At 38.9% G+C, this 18,810-nt stretch overlaps 1 protein-coding gene across 1 annotated transcript in view; it reads left to right on the top strand.

The window, feature by feature from the left end:
* OCA2 (oculocutaneous albinism II) overlaps positions 1-18,810 on the top strand; it is a 178,297-nt gene that overhangs the window by 19,850 nt on the left and 139,637 nt on the right. The window contains exons 2-8 of the mRNA XM_009882100.1: positions 2,913-3,011; positions 3,616-3,801; positions 7,325-7,382; positions 8,284-8,356; positions 16,353-16,507; positions 18,173-18,255; positions 18,610-18,763. Coding sequence (XP_009880402.1) covers positions 2,913-3,011; positions 3,616-3,801; positions 7,325-7,382; positions 8,284-8,356; positions 16,353-16,507; positions 18,173-18,255; positions 18,610-18,763 — 808 coding nt within the window. The remainder of the gene's footprint in view (positions 1-2,912; positions 3,012-3,615; positions 3,802-7,324; positions 7,383-8,283; positions 8,357-16,352; positions 16,508-18,172; positions 18,256-18,609; positions 18,764-18,810) is intronic.

Genomic DNA, 18,810 nt, shown 5'->3' with positions numbered 1-18,810 from the left:
ATCATAATTGCCAGCCACTTGCAGGGCTGAAGAGCACCAAGAATGATGCTGAGAAGGGTTTTGAGCACTGCAGACTTGCTCCTCTAATAGCAGGGTGTCTTCAGGCCTTCCTAGGTTTCGCTTGCAGATGATCTCTCTTATCTTTTGATGAAGTGGATGACCAAATCACACCAATAGTGTCTCTGCAGAAGTATGAGAGGCACAGAAGGGCTTGTGCTAGGCTCTTCATTCAGGGATGGCTTTAATTTTTATAATCCATGCTATTTTTTTCATGATGTTTCTTTCAACTTTCCTTTCTAGAGCTTTCAGCCTTCAAGGTTCTTTTATGCCCTAATTAGCTTTATTGTTTATATTACTCTCATTCTCTAATTAGAGTAATCACATCACGGGGGAGTTGAGGCTCTTCTGCTTTTTCTCTAATTATTTTTGTTTTGTCAAGCCTGGCTCTTTCCTGCTACTTATTCTTGTCCGTGTGTTTTTACTCTCTGCAAATTGCTGTTGTCATGTACTAATTGTTTTCACTTTATCTGAAGACCTTCTCCATTTTTATTTTATTGGCTGTTCTTGGCAATCTGTGAAGCTCTAAAGTTCTAGTTAAAAGTGGCAAGACGTATACCAGCAAGTGAAGGTAGCAAATGTGCAAAAAGAAAGTGAAGGTGATGTCTTTAACTAGCCTTCAGGATCCTTCACTTCAGGTTCTGTCTTTTAAACCACCTTCCACCAAACTTTTATCCTCTCTTTCTGGCTGCCATTCCTGCAACTGCTTTGCCCTTCAGCGCTCTTTGCAGACTGGTCACTCACTCACAGTAGTGGTGAAGACCTGCTGAGCTGGGAGATTGTCGGTGGATATATACGTATGCCTATGTAACACAAAGTAGTGTTGGTATCAACCTCTCACCACTAGAAGAAAGTGGAAGTTTTTGTAGAAAGTTTTCTGGTTACTAATCTCAGATTTTGCGTGTCCTAGGAGGAAAAGAAGAAAAGTAGGTGTGGAAAGGTTAATGGTGTGGGCAATGTGAGATTAGATCCGAACAGCATATAGTGTATGCTATTTGGAGCGTTTTTTGTGGAACAAGTGGAGTCATTTTGTTTAACAGCAGAAACAGCTAATCGGTCTTTGCCTGAGTTGAATTTCTGAATGTACAAGTTCAAGGTCCACCATCAGAATTTTTATTAAAATTGTCACCTTTCGATGTAAAGTTTGAATGTAGTGGGATGCCGGGATTAGCCAGGAGCATATCAGTAGTGCCCAGTGAGCATACATTTAAAGTCCTGATAGTGTTTTTGCTATCCTTATGGATTCCATTTTGTAAAAGCTCTAGGTAATCTTTTACGCCTAAGGCTATGATAAGATTAGAATAGCACTTGCTTCAAAATGCCAGAATTTCTCCACTGAAACTCGTTGTGCGAATGATATTCTCCTGTTTAAAAAGGGAAGCACTTTGATAGCTTCAGAGTATGCAATCATCTCTTCACAGATGAACTGTCAGTGCAATGTAGCACCTGAATTGCAATCTGCCCAACATCTGACCCGAGGTACTGGATAATTCAGTCTCTGTAACTCATTCATTCTCTTCTGTTGAGACTGCAAGTACGGTGCTTACAGCAGAGTTTGAACGAGCATTGTGGCCACTCAGGGCTGAAATAACCATATCCGGTTGCTCCACACCTAGCATGGCTTCTGAATGATAACACTACTAAACAAGCAAGCTGAAGCATTAACTGGAGGTTTTAATTTTGCAAAGTCTGAGTTCACGTATACCTTTCCAAATTGCAAGAAATTCCGCTGTCTTCTATTGTGTTATAAAGTTAAATACACAGACCCTTCTCTTTGCACTAGCCTTATATTTAGAAGATTGAATTACCAATCATCTTTGTATATTTATTTATTTGTCTATGATTTTATAATTTCTTTCAACCCACAGTCCAGCAGTAGCAGAAGATATTTCAGGTTTTCTCTAAGTATCTCTGGGACTAAAGATCTGCATATTGAGTCTACAGATTTCTTTGGGAACACTGCAGCACCCCACTGCAGTGGGCGGCTGCAGTTTTGAATGGAATAAATCTGACTGTGTCTGAATAATGGTAGTTTTGATTCGAAACGCCTCTGGAAGAGCCGGGTCTTGGAGAGTGCTCTAAAATGGCTCAATTATTTAATCTCTCCTAGAAGCCTGCCCCAAAACTAGACCCCTGTGATTGTGCTTGATTCTCTTCAGCTGCTTCTTAAGATTTGGGATTTATATTTTAGCAAAAGGCTTCTTAACAATGCTAAGCTGCGATATGGCAAGAGGTAGCTTACTCTCTGTTAATTATCTGCAGCCCAGACTTGACAGAAACTGTTTGGAAGGGATTGTGCTGTGGGAATGAAGTACTTGTACTTCAGATAAAGCTTTATTCCCTAATACAAAGGGTGCTGAGGTTGTTGAAGAGATTAGTAGATTTCCGGTGATCCATGTCTCAAATGACATTTATGGGACAGAAATTGTCCTATTATTTTATGTTTTATGAAGTATGTTAATATGAACTTATATGAGTAAGAATATAAGAATTTTGCCTCACTACTACTACAGTGCAGTTGTTCCACTGTAAATTTAGATGTCTAAAACATAGGCATGTGAATTAGGTGTCTATTGCTCTTCTGGCATTCAGAGGGAATTTAATTGACTATTTTAGATGCTCCTTTTAGGATAAGATAAATTTCTCTTACTTTATGCAGTAGAATGCCCCATGACTAAAAGCAGGTAACTACCATGACTAGTTCAAACTTAATGAAAACATTAATGTAGGTGAACACCATTCTTAAAGAATATGTAACTAGTTAGACGCACTTGTAGCAAAATATTCTGTAGAACTGTAGTGAATCATTGTACTGCAGACTTAGTGTTTGTTTTTTTTTTTTTCTCTCTCCAAAGATATCACTTCAATTTTTCCAAATTATTCAGCTCAAGGTCAAAATCCACTGACTTTACAGAGAAGACGCCACTACTGAAGGTTTCCTCAGAGGAAAATGGGTGAGTTACTTTCATTTAACTCGAAATATTTTTTTTCTAAGCTCTCTTCTATTTAATTGTGAATGCTTCTTTCTTATATCCTGACACCAAACCTACTGGGAAATAAAGTGAATGGCAGAGGTTGTGAGCAGAGAATTACTCTGGAGGAGCTTGAGTGGAAAGAAGACACTGTAAACGGGGAAGGGAAGATGTAAGGTCTGAGGTCAGGGTGATCAGAGAGCCCTAAGGATATGCAGCTGCAGGTCCCATGCTTTCATTTGCTCCATGTAGTGTTACACCAGGTGCACTGAAGACACAGCAGAACTATAGGCAGGGTCCTTATAAGGGCTTCACACACCAGATCCTGAGGTACGTGTGCCTGGTGGATCAGAGCTGGTTCTCCCAAGTGCACCTAAATGTCATGGGATCTTCGTTTTTGCTCCCCAGTTCACCTAGCTGTGACACCAAGGGGAGCTCCATCTGTGCTGAATAAATCTCTTTCTATGATTTTTTTCCATTAAAATCTCTCACAGTGAACCTAAGGATATGCAAGGTCAGTTGCATCTACTATCTGTTGAAATAACCACTCTTTTGTTTCATTATGTTTACTGAAAACGTGTGACAGGTTGCAGTGCATGGCTCTTCATAATCCAGATTTTACCACAGATGATGATTCATGGTACAACAGCTCTGCAGATTTTGAGCAAAGGTTTCAACTGGGAAGTGAAATGGCAAGTTTGTCCAGATCTTCTTCTGAGAAATACGAAATCTTGGACAACCTTCATGTCAAGTTCAATTTATCAAAGATGAGGTCTGAATTCAAGCATTTGTTTATTTCTGTTTCCTTTTTTTTTTTTTTTTATTTCTGCAGGGATTAGTTTTTAAGTACAGATACCTAAAAAATTATTTATTTTTTGCAAATGAATAAAACAACATTGCATATTTAGGCCATATTTCGCTATTGATAGTTTACAAATAAACCCTGGTGAAATTGATTACAGCCTCTACCTAATGATCAATAGCCCCTTATTCTTACAAGCATCAATCACAGCAACTATTCTAAATTTGTTAATAAATACCTTCTATGTTGCTTTTGACATTTCTTTGAAATAGTTTCCTAAAAGCCCCTTCGCTGATTCCACAGCTTTATTCTTCAGTGTTCTGTTGCTTTTATGAAATTCTTCATTCTAATTAAAATATGTATCTAACACAGTCTTTCTGTAGTCATTATAGTAGCTTTTCACACATACACAATGCAAAATTGAACTAAGCATTTTTCTGTATTTAAGTACATTAATATATTCTACTCTTTACCTCAAAGTAGTCTTTTCCTCATTTAGGCAAGGAGGAAATTGAATCTGTTAGGATATTAAAACATACCGATGTGATAAGAGTTTAAGTTCAAAGTTTGTTAGGTTACTTTTGCCCAGGATTTAACTAACAAACCCTTTAATCTCTCTAGCCCTTCCAAAATTTCACTACTTTTTACTGGTTTGGTTTTGCCTCTGCTTGGCAGATTTGCATGGAGCCCAGCACTCAATGTCCCCATCTCCATGTTAAGGCACGGAGCCTTTCCAATGAGATTTCTATGCATCTTTTCCCAATCTGTACATTGTCTTAGCTCTTCACTTCACAATTGTTTTCCTCCTTTTATTGTGCATATGGTATTGTGTGAAGCGCCACTCTCCTGCACTGCTGCTGAGCAAATGGAGAAGCAGAATTTCAATGGCTGCAATTAGCGCAATATGAACAGATGCGAAGAAGTTTGGCAGGCATCTTCCTTCATGTTCACGGTAGCTTTCCCTGGTATTTGACGGAACAAAGGCATCGAGCGGGAGTGTAGAATCCATTGTTTCCAGGACAGCGTAGGTTTATAATCTGGGGAGTAACGCATTTCTCTGGCAGAACTTCCCGTGAAATATTTTCATTGCTATGGTGCCAGTTGTACATATGGGGCCAGCTCCTCGGCTGCCATAAATCAGCATAACTCTGCTGAGATAATAAATGGCGCTAAACTGCCTGACGCCACATGCAGATCAGACTAAAAATCATTTGGTTTATAACAGGGGGTGAAATCCTTCATAGATTTATACTTCATACGTTTCCAACTGAAGTCAAATAGGATTGCGCCGGAGGCATATATCAGTGCAGGATTTGGCACTGGGTTTGTACTTGCATCGCTGTGCCAGATTAGCGCTGTAGGAAGCGACAGATTGCAAACCACGGGCGAGTCAAAGGCTGATCACTTCTCAACTGTAAGCTGTTAACAGCACTGCTTCCCTAATGCAAAATGCCATGAAAACAAACAGACGGGAGGAAGAGAGCCTTCTAAATTCTACATTTAATAAAATAGCCATTTCCAAAAGTTTCTTTATTATATCTTGCCAGCTCCTTTAGATGAGTTTCTGTTATTTGCAGACAAGTGGTTATGAATTTATAAAGGCATAATGAATGCTTGTTGATTTCTCTTATGTCTTAAAATCAAGTTATTGCTGTTTTCTTGTTTCGATAATAATTTGAATCATTATTATTAGAAATGATAATTTGGAAGTGGAAACAGAAAATATCAAGTACATTAAAACTAAACTGGATTGGCCTTTAATAATTCATAACATAACAAATTCTCAAAAATACCGAAATACAACTGTAGTGTAGAGATGGTGAGGATAGACAAGTAGGGTAGAGGATACATGGCTAAGCTGTCACTAGGGATTTTCCGTAAATCACACAATACCAAAAGAAGTTATCAGTTGTGAGATGCTGATAATGGCTTTTGTTGTCATTCCTCTCTTTTCAAGCTTTTATTACCTTCTTTCCTCCTGATCTGCTGCCTTGTTTTTCATTAGAGAAGGGCTACCTGGCATTTCTGGAAGAAGCCACCTAGCTGGCTTCCTCTCTCTCTTTCTCTTCTCTAGACTTTTATACTGTGCAAAGTTTGCATAAAGCAGCTACCACTTGTATTTCATAGTATATTGTAGCCCCTTTGTACCAGTTCGTCTGCAGCAACATATTTTTATTAGCCTCTAAGGGCTTTTTTTCTGCCTGTTTGGAAAATTCTAAGTAGGAAGGGAACTTTAGAAAACAATGTTTCTAAAAAGTGGGTCTCCAGTCACTCATGCTGTTTTCAGTCAATGAACTTGATTTAGGGACTTATTTCAACTGTGATTAAAAATTATTTCTGACTCTTTTCAGAATACTCTGCTTTAATATTTTATTCTATAGCACCTGACAATGCAGCTATTTATTGCACTGTTCCCTCCTCAACTAATTATCCTAGCAACTTGAAATGTTTTCCTTCTTGCTTGTCATCAGGCTTAAATCAAACCTTACATTTGTCATTCTGTCAGAAAAGCAATGTTTGAATGTTTACTTTTGAAAAAATGGGATAAGAACATCAATGCTTTCAATTAATGAAACAATGTAATAATGGCAAATCACTAAAAAGAGTTCTGTAAATTAAGACATCTGTGTAACATACTGATGGGCAGCAAGAAAATAATTAGTTAAGAGTTGCCTTTTATGGTAAGATAAAAAAATGGTAATTTAAAAGTGCTAAATCTTAAGATTTCTTACTCAAGAGCATGCATTTTCAACATCCACATTTTAATTTAGAGTTATTCTTGCTTAACCCACTTGGTAGTAAGCTCTGACACTTCAGAAAATTTGATGGCATCAAATCTCTAGAACCAGGCACTCCTTCAAAGGGCACAGATGTGCTATGGAAAAAAATATCTAATTTTGCTAGTTGGTTTATCCACGAGATGTTCATGACGTATATTTGGTTTAAAGAGACACTATTAAAACCGGGGGATTATTAAAGCTTTCCCTCATCTTCAAACTCTTTTCCCAATGCCTTTCAGGATGTATATCAGAAATCCAGTTTTGAGGAATTCATTCATGACACCACCCTGCTATGCAACAAGCTGTGTTTTCTGCTTGGCCGTGCCACCTCCCTGCTCTGGCAATGCTCCTTTGCTTCCCTGGGAGAGGCCAGGGCGAGTTGATGGGGCTCTGGGTCTGTCGGGGACCAGCCATAGCAGCAGAGAAGTGGCTCCAGGTCCCAGCATCAGCTCATGCTGCAGCCCAAGGGGCAAAACCTCCTTCTCATGCAATGAGACCTGACTGGCAGCAGATTTGGGGCTGGAGGCCCTTATAGTCACTGAGGCTTCCCAAGCCCCTCCTGACCTCGTGTAGTGGTGTCCATAATCTGATGCGGTATATTATCACCCGTAAGTGCTCACCACAATGCTTCTGAAATGTCAGAGCTACTAAGAGAACAGAAAAGATTTATTTTAAACTAGCCATATAGTAAATACATGTTTCTTACATTTCAGATGCTGTCTAAAATTCCTAAAAGTTTCATGCCTTTTTATCTTTGTAGTTGTCTGCTCCGTAAGTATTGAATTAGCACACCCCCACCCCCGCCCCCCATAATTCCTTAGAATTAGTTCAAAATGAGATGCGATATTTGGTCTTAGCTAATAAAAACATGTCTTGAGGGTGGGGGCAAGATGGCAAAAAGTGAAAATACTGTGCAGGGCCTTATGCCTGATCATATCACTGTTTGGTGTGCTAGCCACCACCCTGGACAATGTAGTAGGGTAGGCCGTTGAGTTTGAGGAGGCAACTTAAACTCAAATTTGTATGTCTTTAATGGTTGCTTGTTGAATTTAGAATGAGTCTTTAGATATTGGCTAACACCTGGTTAACGTTCATAGGAAAAAACGTGCTGGGGAGGATGCACCAGCAAACACAGTGCTCCATAGTGTGAAAGGCAGAAGGCCACAAGGAGGTAGGCAGCTCCCTACTGGGGTTGCCAGGGTGCTGGCCTCTCATACCAAAATCTTCAAAATCAGCAAAATCTTAGACTGCAAGTTTTGAGAAACACTTCAAAAAGTTGGAGTTTATCCTTTTAGCTGCTGTGAGGAATCCTTTTTTGGCTAGCAGGGCTTCTGTATCAGAGGGAAAATAGATGACACTCTGTATTTCCTCAGATGTGGGTGTTGCTTTCCAGATAGATCCTTTCATCTAAGTGTCCTAAGAGACACTTGGATGAAATACATCAAATATGTGACTTTGGCTGTAAGTTTATGGAAGGAATATTAGTCATCCTTGTTAAGTATCCCAGGGCTGCGTTTCAGCTGTGTTGGAAACGTACATGAAATACTGAAAGCAATCTTACAATTTAATGTACAGTTTGAAAGAATATTATTTAAGTATTTGAGATAGGCTCAGCAGGTATTTTTCAGTTTTTGTGTTATTAATGAATGTTTGATTTTTATCCTTGCCCTAGATTTTATTTGGCATTTATCCAGATCAAGGTGTGCCCTGGCAGATGTTGGCTGTGTCACCTCTGGAAAGCTTCTGTATCCTTCTTTCATTGAAAAAAACAAACCCCAAACCAAACAAAAACAAAACCGAAACTAAAGTTTCATTGATAAACCAAAAAAACAAACCCAAAACCAAACAAAAACAAAACCGTAACTAAAGTTTCATTGATAAACTGAGTGAATGGGTGGGTGTTTTCTGTCTTACACCCTGAGAGGACTAGGTGTCCTCAGAGCCTGGGCTGCATGTGGACATGTCTTTTCATGCAGACCACGGTTGTGTTCCCTAGCCCAGTCATACTGAGTGGCACCTGTCTGGGGCACCTTGAGGTGTCCATCCAGTCCTTGTGTCCAGACTCTGCATGAAGCCAAGAGTGTGGAAGTGGGCTGCAGAGCCAGTGGGATAAAGGCCCAGCAAATACCTGGGACCATAGCTAGGACATGCACCTAGCTGCTGCAACTGCACTCCAGGACAGTTGTATAATGTCATCTGTAACAGATCTGTTGTGTATGGACTATCCACAGTAGGTCAGTGTAGGTCAGCCATATGTATGGATCTGTGGGTCTGTAGGTATTTTTCAGCGGAGGTGCAGATTCCTTTACAAATTTTCCATGGAAAATTGCTCAATAGTGAATTTAAGTCCACAGATTGACAAAAAACATTCAGAAGAACAAGCAATAGAATAACCCAAAATAAAAATGATTCATTGCAGGTGAATGCGGACCTGAATGCGGAAAGCCTTTGAGGGATGGGCATTCAGTTAGTAAACAAGCAAAAACTTTTGCAAATAAACTACATTTTTTGTTCCCACTATATTTCTAGTTTAATCAGTCTGGTCCGTAATCTGCTTGGCTCTTGTTTCAGTAGTGTTAAAATATGATTCACCTATAGATACGTTTCACAAGCTCCTGGGAAGTGTCTTGTTTGGAAAAGGTGTGGTAGGATTTAATTTCTGGAATGATGACTTTTTCTGTTTAACTGTGTAGTTCCATGGCTTTGAGCAGGGAGAGTCCATTTGAAATAGATTTGACTATGAGCATTCTCACTGTCGCCAATAATGGTACAGTATAATGCAATAATTAGTAAGGTAAATGAGGAAGAAAAGGTTGGTGCTAGGGGGCCATCTATAATTAAATGTTGAGATTGCTTTTTGGAGGAAAACAAGTGAACACTTAGTAGAACCACACTTAGTAGAACCAGTGACAATTTCAACTGTAAATTCCCATCAATATCCTGTTCACATCAATATTTTTGTTCTCCTTGAAACTGTTGTTGAAAGCTCCTATATATGCGTGGTGTTGAACAGCACCAGGGATGTCACAGCCCAGTCTGTCAAAGGAGCCATCCTCCTGCCCAAGAAGGTCTTTGAGATGCAGTTTTAGTCAACTGTTGTTGCATAACTTGAGGATTTGCTCTCCTTCCACAGATCTTGGGTTGGAACCATAGCTGCTGCACTGTATACATTGAGTTCGCAACCGGTTATCCCTATTGCTTGTTTCAGGGAAGTGCCGGAGAGACTGGGATTTGGGTACAAAAAAGTGTTCCCCTATTTCACATTTTACCAATCACATCAGGATGCTTTGAGCCAAATAGCTGTCAGACCATCAGAATATAGTATTCCCCTTTCTTATTTGACAAACCTGGACCTGAGGCTTCTTAGTTTGTGTCATGTGTGTTGAAAACTGGACATTCTCTCCCTGCATTCCTACCTGAGGTTACTGAGCTGGGCCAAAATATGAGAAGCAAGCAATCCAGCAAAGGCATGCTTCATTTTCAAGGTGACCTGGTAATTCAAGCAGAAGTGTCAAGGAGGATTGCGCTTCTAAATGAGATTCGGAAAAGGCACAAGCAATTCTGAATGTCATCTCACTGTTGCTGCCAGTCTTCATTTGCACAGAAGTAAGCTCACATGGTTGTCCTTCACCTTGTTGCATAGTGAAGAAAATATTCACCTTTCTGGCTAGGTTTGAATAATGTTAACCGTTGACGCAGCAGTGTTGAAGATGTGATTTATGCTGGCTGACAGACTGTGGTATTCCCAGTGGATGTTAGGCGCTACTCTCTGAATGTCTATGAGAATTTCATGGTAGACTGGCAGGTGTGCTGCGATAGTCCTTGTCACAAAACCCTTAGAGGTTATTACATGACACTGCTTTGGGTGGAAGATAGTGTCTCTTAGCTCATATGATGCCAAATTATGCAGATGAACACTCTGTACCTCTTGCTCATGTCTCAAAAGCTGTTAAGAAGTGTTGAATGGGTACTAACCACTGTATACTTTTTTTTTTTAATTCCTTCTTCTCCTTTCTATTTCTTCCCAGAAATTCCCTTGCACATTGATGTGTGTGTTATGGATGTGTGCTCCTGCATATAATGTGTCTGCACACACTAGAAAAATCAAAACAAAGATTGAAATATTTTTAAAAAACAAATCGAGCAGTGTCCTTTGGACTTCATATCCTTTGTTATCCTGGTGTCACTTAGATATTTGTGTTTTTTCTGTTATGCCCATTAGAACTCAGGCTTGCTCAGTGGCAAGACTTTCTGTCTGGCTGCTGGGAGAGGCCTACATCTGCTGGCATGGAGGTGACCTGCTTTTCATAGCACTTTTCCACTTGTGGTAGTACCTGTTTGTTTATGTCTGTATACCTTTTTCTCCTGTTTGGATTTGTTCCAGCTGGTTTTCTTCCCATTATCTTCTTTTTTATTAGCCCACTTTTATCTCCCTTTGCTTTGCCCATCCCCATGGATACAAACCTGGCCTGTAGCACTGAGGTGTGTTGGCTGCAGTTTCTGAAAACAACATCTTGCCTCCTATGAATTAATAGAAGCTTTTTGAGTCTGTAAGGTGGTTGTTTTTTGTTTTTTATTTTTTTAATACTGATTTGCCTATCAGCACCAGATACAAATTCAATGGATTTAGTATAGTTTTTCAAAATAGTGGTAATTTTCCTTTTTGACAACATTTGGGATTTATTTGATTATAATTCTAACAGTCAGCTCTCTAGAACCAGAAAGTAATAAGTTTATACTGAAGCTTGGCTAGAGGACCTTTTTCTGCAGGAAGCAAGATTCAATACCCCTATTGATGCAAATGTGTGAAGCGTTTTCAGATCTTTTGCTCAAAGGCTGTATATGAAGTGGGAAGCTTCAATAATTAATAAGATGATGTGTCTTTGGAAAGCAGGTTATAAAAATAGAAGATATAGACTCTGAATGCATTCCAGCATTTCTTAGTGTAGTTACATGTACCTATTCTGAGACATGAACATTTTATTTTATGTAACACTTTGGTCATTCAAACCTTTGGGTAACCTCTCTCCATTAACTGGTTGACCAAAGAGTGAGTAAGAAATATTCTTGTTCTTCACAAATTATATAGGTTTTCCCTCTTGAAGACTCTTCTGAAATGTTAAATATACTCTGTGTTTGTTCCTTCATTTCTAATACCTTCTGCCCTGATCTAAGCAAAATTTTAAATTTTTCACCAGCATTGGGGAACAGACAGCTGGAGCAGTACTGTGCACTAGCTTTTTGAATTGAATGAGGCTTTATGACATTAAAAAGTAATGGGGATTCCTGGATGCTGTTAAGGAATTATGCAATCAAACTGTATGCCACCTCACTGTCATTTATAGAAGTGTCTGTCTCCCTTGTACAGTGCCTTTTCTTCTTTCGCTGTACTTGATACAATTATTGGTACTTCTACACTTCTTGATAGAAATATTTTCTTTTTACAAGAAAAGGTAAAACTCCTTCCAACAGATTTCTGTGCAATGGGTCTCACACCTACCTCTTTCAGCTGTGAATTTCTATCTTCGTCCCTAAAAAGTGTTTCTGTAACAATCTTGTTTGCTTTTCTTTCAACCTCTGTACTTGTGCCAGTTCCTGTTATAGGTGAGGGAAAGTTAGATCAGTCTAAGTGAAGCGATTTCATTTTCCTTTTCCTACTGATTGTCAGAACTTCCTTCTCTTGACCTGAAACCTGATAGTAACTGGGGAGTGGATTGTGAATTCTTTCTGAGTCTGGCCAAAGATCTTGCCTTTTTAAAATTACGTTTTAAAGGCTTTCAGTCCTGATCTGATTGTTTGCTTTAAATGTTTGATATCTCCTAGTAAAATTTTTGGAGCACAGGCTGACATTTTGCAAGGTATATATTTGCACAGTACCCAGTGTGAAAGGTTCCTTACTCACTTGGTCTTTATATGCAAAACAAAACTTAATGAAAATACATCATCTCAAGTCATGGCGGAACGGGTCTCCAGTCAATCCAAATCAGACAAAACCAGAGATATCAAATTGACTAGTCAGCGGCCTTTTTCACTGACTTACCTCCCTCCTCAGTAACTCTGAGAGGTTTCATCACATTCAGTCCAGGATTAAGATCACAAATTCAGAAAAGAGATGATGTATCTCAATAGCAATAATATGTTGAAATTTACATCATAGGCTAGACTTCTCATTTCATTTGGATTCAGTGGACCTATTTAGAAGAATTCCACATATGGAAGTCAATAGGGAGGCTCTAGACTGAACAGAAACAAGATGGGTAAAGGTGCTGACCTTATTATCAAACTCCCTGCTGAAGTTGCAAGAGTTTGAATGATTGGTGCAACTGTGTTAATCATGGAGCAAGAAAAGGTCGCTAGGGAAACTTGTAATCATGCCATGACCATTAGTGACACTGAAAATCACCTTTCCCACTTCCTGAACAAGCAGTATAGATAGAAAGAAAGACGGTGAGGCAAAGAATATAGTCAGATTTTTAGCAGACTTTTCAGCTTCCATGGAGGTCCTAAAATTGGGTTCTTCTCCCAGTGAGCATAAATTAACTTAATAAATTAAATAATGTCTCTAATCCCTTTAGTTCTTTTTCCCCTTTGATTTTTTTTTTATTTTGTTACTCTAGTTCTCTACTGTCAGACACTCTTCTGTCATTGTTCCTTGTGGAGCACATTTAAAAATCATTTATGTTTGTTGATCCTGTTGGAAATGCACTAAACATTTTGGCCTGCAGGCAATGTTCAAGCTGCTAAGTAGATGGATGAAGACCAGGACCACGTGTAGAGGCAAGCAAAGAAGCGGAATCTCAAGACATCACTGAGAAAATCCTGTTGAAAACAGAGTTTATTAAGGACTCACAAAACTTCTAGAACTGATGGAGCACAGAGAGAAAAGATGCATCCAATGTAGACAAAAATGGAACCAGATTGCTGACACTCCAAAAAGGAAAAAAAAAAAAAGTTATGGAGCATTCTTCAGATAGGGAAACCAATAGGTATAGAAAAGCATGTGGTTCAATTTTGGTATATTGTGAAGGGATGATGTAAATAAAGATAATCTCATAAGCTACAAACAGCGATAGAACATCCAAAAAGAAAACTGTAGAGAGCGATGCAGAAATAACCCCAGTTAAGGATGACATGTAGAAATAGATGCAAAGACCCAGGGAAAATGCCTTCTTTAAAATGGTAATATCCTACAGAAACTAGCACAGGTGACCTGGTCATAAATCAGGATCAATAGTATATAAACACCTCAGAAACTTGGTGAAAAATCATCAATAGACATAGTATTCTGAAGGTACATTTTACAGTAGGCAGAGTAGGTGATACAAGTTAAAGGAAGCATAAACTCAGCCATCTGCATGCATATATAACGTGAATCTCTGTCAATCATGGCTTTTCAGCTGGCTCTCTACATGCTGAACTAATGGCATGATGGAGGGTCGAGTGGGGACTCAGTATTTAGGGAGTGACTCATCTCAGCTACACCTGAGTTAGTCATCCAAGGCTCTCTTTATAGTTAATAAAGAGAACTGATTCTTGTTATAAGTGATTCCTCTTATCTTTGCAGTGGTCTAAAATGAAGCAATGAATGCCATTTTAAAAGCATCCTCTTTTCACTGATATTAAGGCAGTACCCAACTCAGATGCAGATGTCCACAGCACAGCAGTATAAACTGTGGTGAATGAGTACCAACTTAAACATTTAGCCACTGCGTCCCACTCCATCATGTTGTCTACCTAAGCTAAAAAAAGTAAAGTGAAGTGAGGTGACTGTCACAAACCCTTCAATACCTCCTAGGAGCAGCTAGTCAGACAACCGAGATCAGAAAAAAACAGCTCTTGGTTTAGCTCTGAGCAGTGGACCCAATCTGGTGCCAGATGTAAATACAGACAGCCACTGTGTGATGGTGCACAAAGCATACACAAACCTGAATCCCTTGACAGGATAATTCACAGCAGTAATATAATTTCAAGAATGGAACTACATAAAAATGAGGCAGCTTAGCTGAAGTGAAATAAAAAGTAACAGCTCTGGCTGTAAATCTTGTCAGGGAGATTTTTTGCTTTAAAGGCACACACTGGAAGTCATGTTACAAACAAAGTTCAGAAAAGACAAAAAGTCCCAGCATGGTTAAGTTGCAGAATAAAAGGGGATATTAGAAGTAAAAAGTTTTTCCAAAAGTTAGTCACATCTGAATGATTAAAATATAGAGGAAATCCCATTCTGGCAATTTAAGGGAAATAGAAAACCAAGCTAAGGCAGAACAAAAATATTCTGAAGAGCAGCTTGATAAAAAAAAATAATCGCATTTTGATTCATATAAGCATGGCTGAAGTTTTCTCCTGGTTTATTTTGATTCCACCTTTCATAAAGTCTGTGATCTGCTGCAGTCTAACAATGGAATTATGACAGAGTCTCTAAATATTGTTTGGAGAAAGATAACTCTGATGGGATTTCAGAGCCTCAATGCAGACCAGTGAATGATGTTCAGTTCCACTTCCAATCAAAGGAGAACCTGTTTTGCTAGGGTTCTTTCTGATGGCTTTATAAATGCACAGAAAGGAATGGAAAAATATCTTAAGTATCCTCATCTTTACAGGAAAAGAAGGAAGCAACAACTCTTCTTGAAAATAAGGTCTCATTTTTTCCCCTTTAATTTTAAGCATCCTTTATAATAGCTCCTGAATGTGTCATCTAGGTAATTACAGGATTTATTTTAAAAGTATTGCTTAAAAGGAAGGTGCCATAATTATATGCACCTGAAGCTTTTCGAGACATAAATTACTGGCTACACTCCTAATAAAAGGCAGACTGTCAAGAGGTGTCCCAAATCATTGGGTTAATGACTTCAGGTCAGCAGGCCTTTTAGAAGGTATAATTAACGTCTCTAGATAAAGGTATAGCTATAGTTCCAGTTGAGATTATTATTATGTATTAATTAGGACACAAAAACTGTGATGCCAAATCACACTTAAATCCTTCAGAACCAGAGGAGAACTGTTGCAATTTATATTTATGCTTGCTAAGGGCTGTGTGGGTAAACTTTCCTGACTGGAACTAGTCTCCTGACTTGTTGCATCTGAGTTTTTGGTGTGAGGTTTTTTTTTTTTTTTTTTTTTTTTTAAATCCTTTTCTGTGCGATTCCCTTAAGCAAATAGATGCTTGGGAGGTTTGTTCCTAATGAATGGCATGTGAGTGACATGGGTGGCCATTGCTCTGGTTGCTGAGGTATGCAGGGTCACATTTATATTACTTTGCAATGCATTGGCTGTTCACCTGCCAGTAGATCTGCTAGGGTCTTTTTTGGGTTTGTGTGAGAGACATCTCTTTTGTAGATCCAGTTCTCCTGCTGTGAATGTGAGCTAATAATGCAACCTTTCCTCTAGTACAAGCACTTAAAGAGCCTTACTTCTCTGTCTATTTCCATATGCTATTTTTGAGCTTTGGTACATCTACAGTGTCAGTTGAAAACACTGGTGATCTCAGAAGTTACTAGGAAAGGACAGATGTATTTGTTCTGAACTTGTAACTCCTGTTTCCTTAGGGAACCTCGCCAAAACAGTGCGACTTTGTGAGGAAGTAGACATCTATTTTGTTTTTTTTATAGTTTCTTAAGCATTTTAGCTGAAGAATGTGTTTTTCAATATAATTTGGCTAATCTATACTTTTTTTTTTTCCCCTGGAATTTGTACAGCCCATACTAATTTTACTGGAAATTTACACCTTAACAACTTGATTAACAGCTATGAATCTGACCGATTTTCATGATTCTGCTCTGTTGAGGTTAGACATAGGAGGCCCATTTGTAGCAGAAGTTGATCAGCAAACAGAGGAATACATTGTAGTACAAATCAGCCAGCCTGAAGACAGTGGATCAAGGAGGAGACACCAGCAGCAGGTCATGGTCTTTAAATTTTCTTTCACTTTTTCTGAAATGTGTTTTATCACTTATATTTCCATCACCATTTTGTGGATTAAGTGGTTGTGCTTTACCCTGATGTGAAGTGTGTCAACATCAACATTAGAAAATGTACTCTAGTGAGAGTAATGTTACATTTTCTTTTGTCTTTATAAGACTTACTTTAGCTCCCTATATTAAAATTTTGTAAGACTTATGTCCCTTGACTGACACTTAGCATGGAAGTTCTTGTGTTTAAAATTGGCAACGTTTCAGAAGTTGTCTTAGAAGGAAGAAACAAGTGTGAAGTGCTTTTTTGCACTCACTGAAATACATTATCACATTTTGTTGAAAATTATTTTCTGAAACATGTGTCACATTTATTGGCTTTATTTCTCTTTATTTTCTCTTAAGGCTTTCTCATTGTTGATGTTGTTTGTAACACGTTCCTGCTGCTCTCTCCCAGAGAACTTGGTGAAGGAGGGTCTTTTACAGCCTGTCATGTGTATCACTGGAAAATAAAAATAAGCTTCATCATTTAATAAATAGCATTGACATAGAAACAACTGCCTCTCATTCTGTATAGGTGACACTGGCCTTCCTCTACCAGTGATAACACAGCTGAGCAATGCCAGCAGTATTCCTGCCTACACCCAACCTCACAGTCTACAGCAAAAGATTAGTCCCACTACCTCAGCACGGCGAACAATACCGTAATGGCAAATACTGTCTCAAACCACCCGCCCCCGTGATGAGGAGGCTGCTGTAACCTGTGCTGCTGGCACTGATCCCCAAGGATATTGCTGTGGGGTGCAGCCAGAACACAGCTGGCTGCAGCAGTCTACCTCCTGCTGGTGTGCCAGCAGTGGTCCTGACATGACCCAAGGAGTAGGTTGCCAAAATAAACTTCCCTGCCCGCATGGTCCTCAGGTATTTCTGTGTCAGGTGTTCCAAGCTGACTTATTAAGCCCCCCCCAACTTTGTAGCATACAGGGTTAGGACAGGCTCAGGACTTAGGGTACAATTAACCAAACGAGATGTTTTTTTTAAGTACCTTTTCTTTAAAAAAGAGAGAATATCTGTATCTTAAAGAGTATATTTGCCTAAACTTGCATGAATACGAGTGCTTAGTAAAGGGCAAAGATTCAGAAAGTGTCTATTTTCTGAAGATTTTTTGTTTCTTTTTGCTAGAAGACCAGTAAACAGGAATTCTGTTCACTGAAATTCTACCATGTCCTCTTCATAGTGTCTGGGGTTATGGCGTTGCTCCTGGGCCTCTCATCATCTGTACCTCATGTATGTTAGTTTTCTTCCCAGGCAGTCTCTGGGAGTGAGCCATATTGTTGTCTCTCAGCCTAGCTGCTCCTTATAGTCAATGCAGAAAGTGTGAATTGGCATCCCTGCTCTGGAGCACCTCATGGACACGTCTCCCACTTCACTGATTGAGTGAGGGGATGAGGATGAGATTGCTCCAACTAGAGCTCCTGTAATATACCCAATCAATTTAGGCTGGTGTGTGCTATGTTCTGTCCACACACACAAAAAAAAAAAAAAAATATCTCCAAAATGCACAGCAGATTGAATAAAGAAGTGTAAACTCCCAGACCAGAGACATATCACTTTCACTGACTTTTATTAATACTGCCAAATGCGACTCTCTTGCAGGTGGTATACAACTGGTCTCTACCCTTGAGTTCAAGAAGAAATCAGCAAATCATCACAACTAGAACCTTTCAGATACCAAACAGGTTGGCTAAGAGACTTAGCAATGATCCATTAAAGTATTAGTTTACATAGGCTTGCCTACATAGGAGTATATAATGTTTTATAAATAATCTATCACTACCTGTTTCAGAGCAGCAGGAAAGGATGATTTCTCATTGTTTTTTAAATGGATTTACAAGGCTGGTTTGTACTTAAGTTACTTAAAACTATACTATTAGAGGGATAGAGTGAAAATATTTGAAAATTTGCTTGCAATTGTAAAGATATAACACATACATACATTTATAGATACTAGATATAAAATGCATATAGAATTGCATAAATAAAACGTATGCAATTTCATTCCATAAGTAAGCAAAATTTCTTTCTTTAACCAGAGGCACTGTCTTCGTAAACATTCAAGCTTTCCTACAGGAGCCTGGAAGCGTTCCTCTCTCCATAAAGCATCAGTACCTTCACGCAAACATAGAGGCACAAGTAACAATTGCGTCCATCATTTTAGTAGGTGTCTACGTGCTGATTGTATTGGAAGTAAGTAATGTTTTGTATTTTGATTCTCCGTCTGTGTCTGCCCCCCC

Source organism: Charadrius vociferus, unplaced genomic scaffold (assembly GCF_000708025.1).
Source record: "Charadrius vociferus isolate BGI_N301 unplaced genomic scaffold, ASM70802v2 scaffold273, whole genome shotgun sequence".
NCBI classification, from domain to species: Eukaryota; Metazoa; Chordata; class Aves; order Charadriiformes; family Charadriidae; genus Charadrius; species Charadrius vociferus.
The sequence above is the reverse complement of the archived record's forward strand: the minus strand, read 5'-3'. Positions and strand labels throughout refer to the sequence as shown.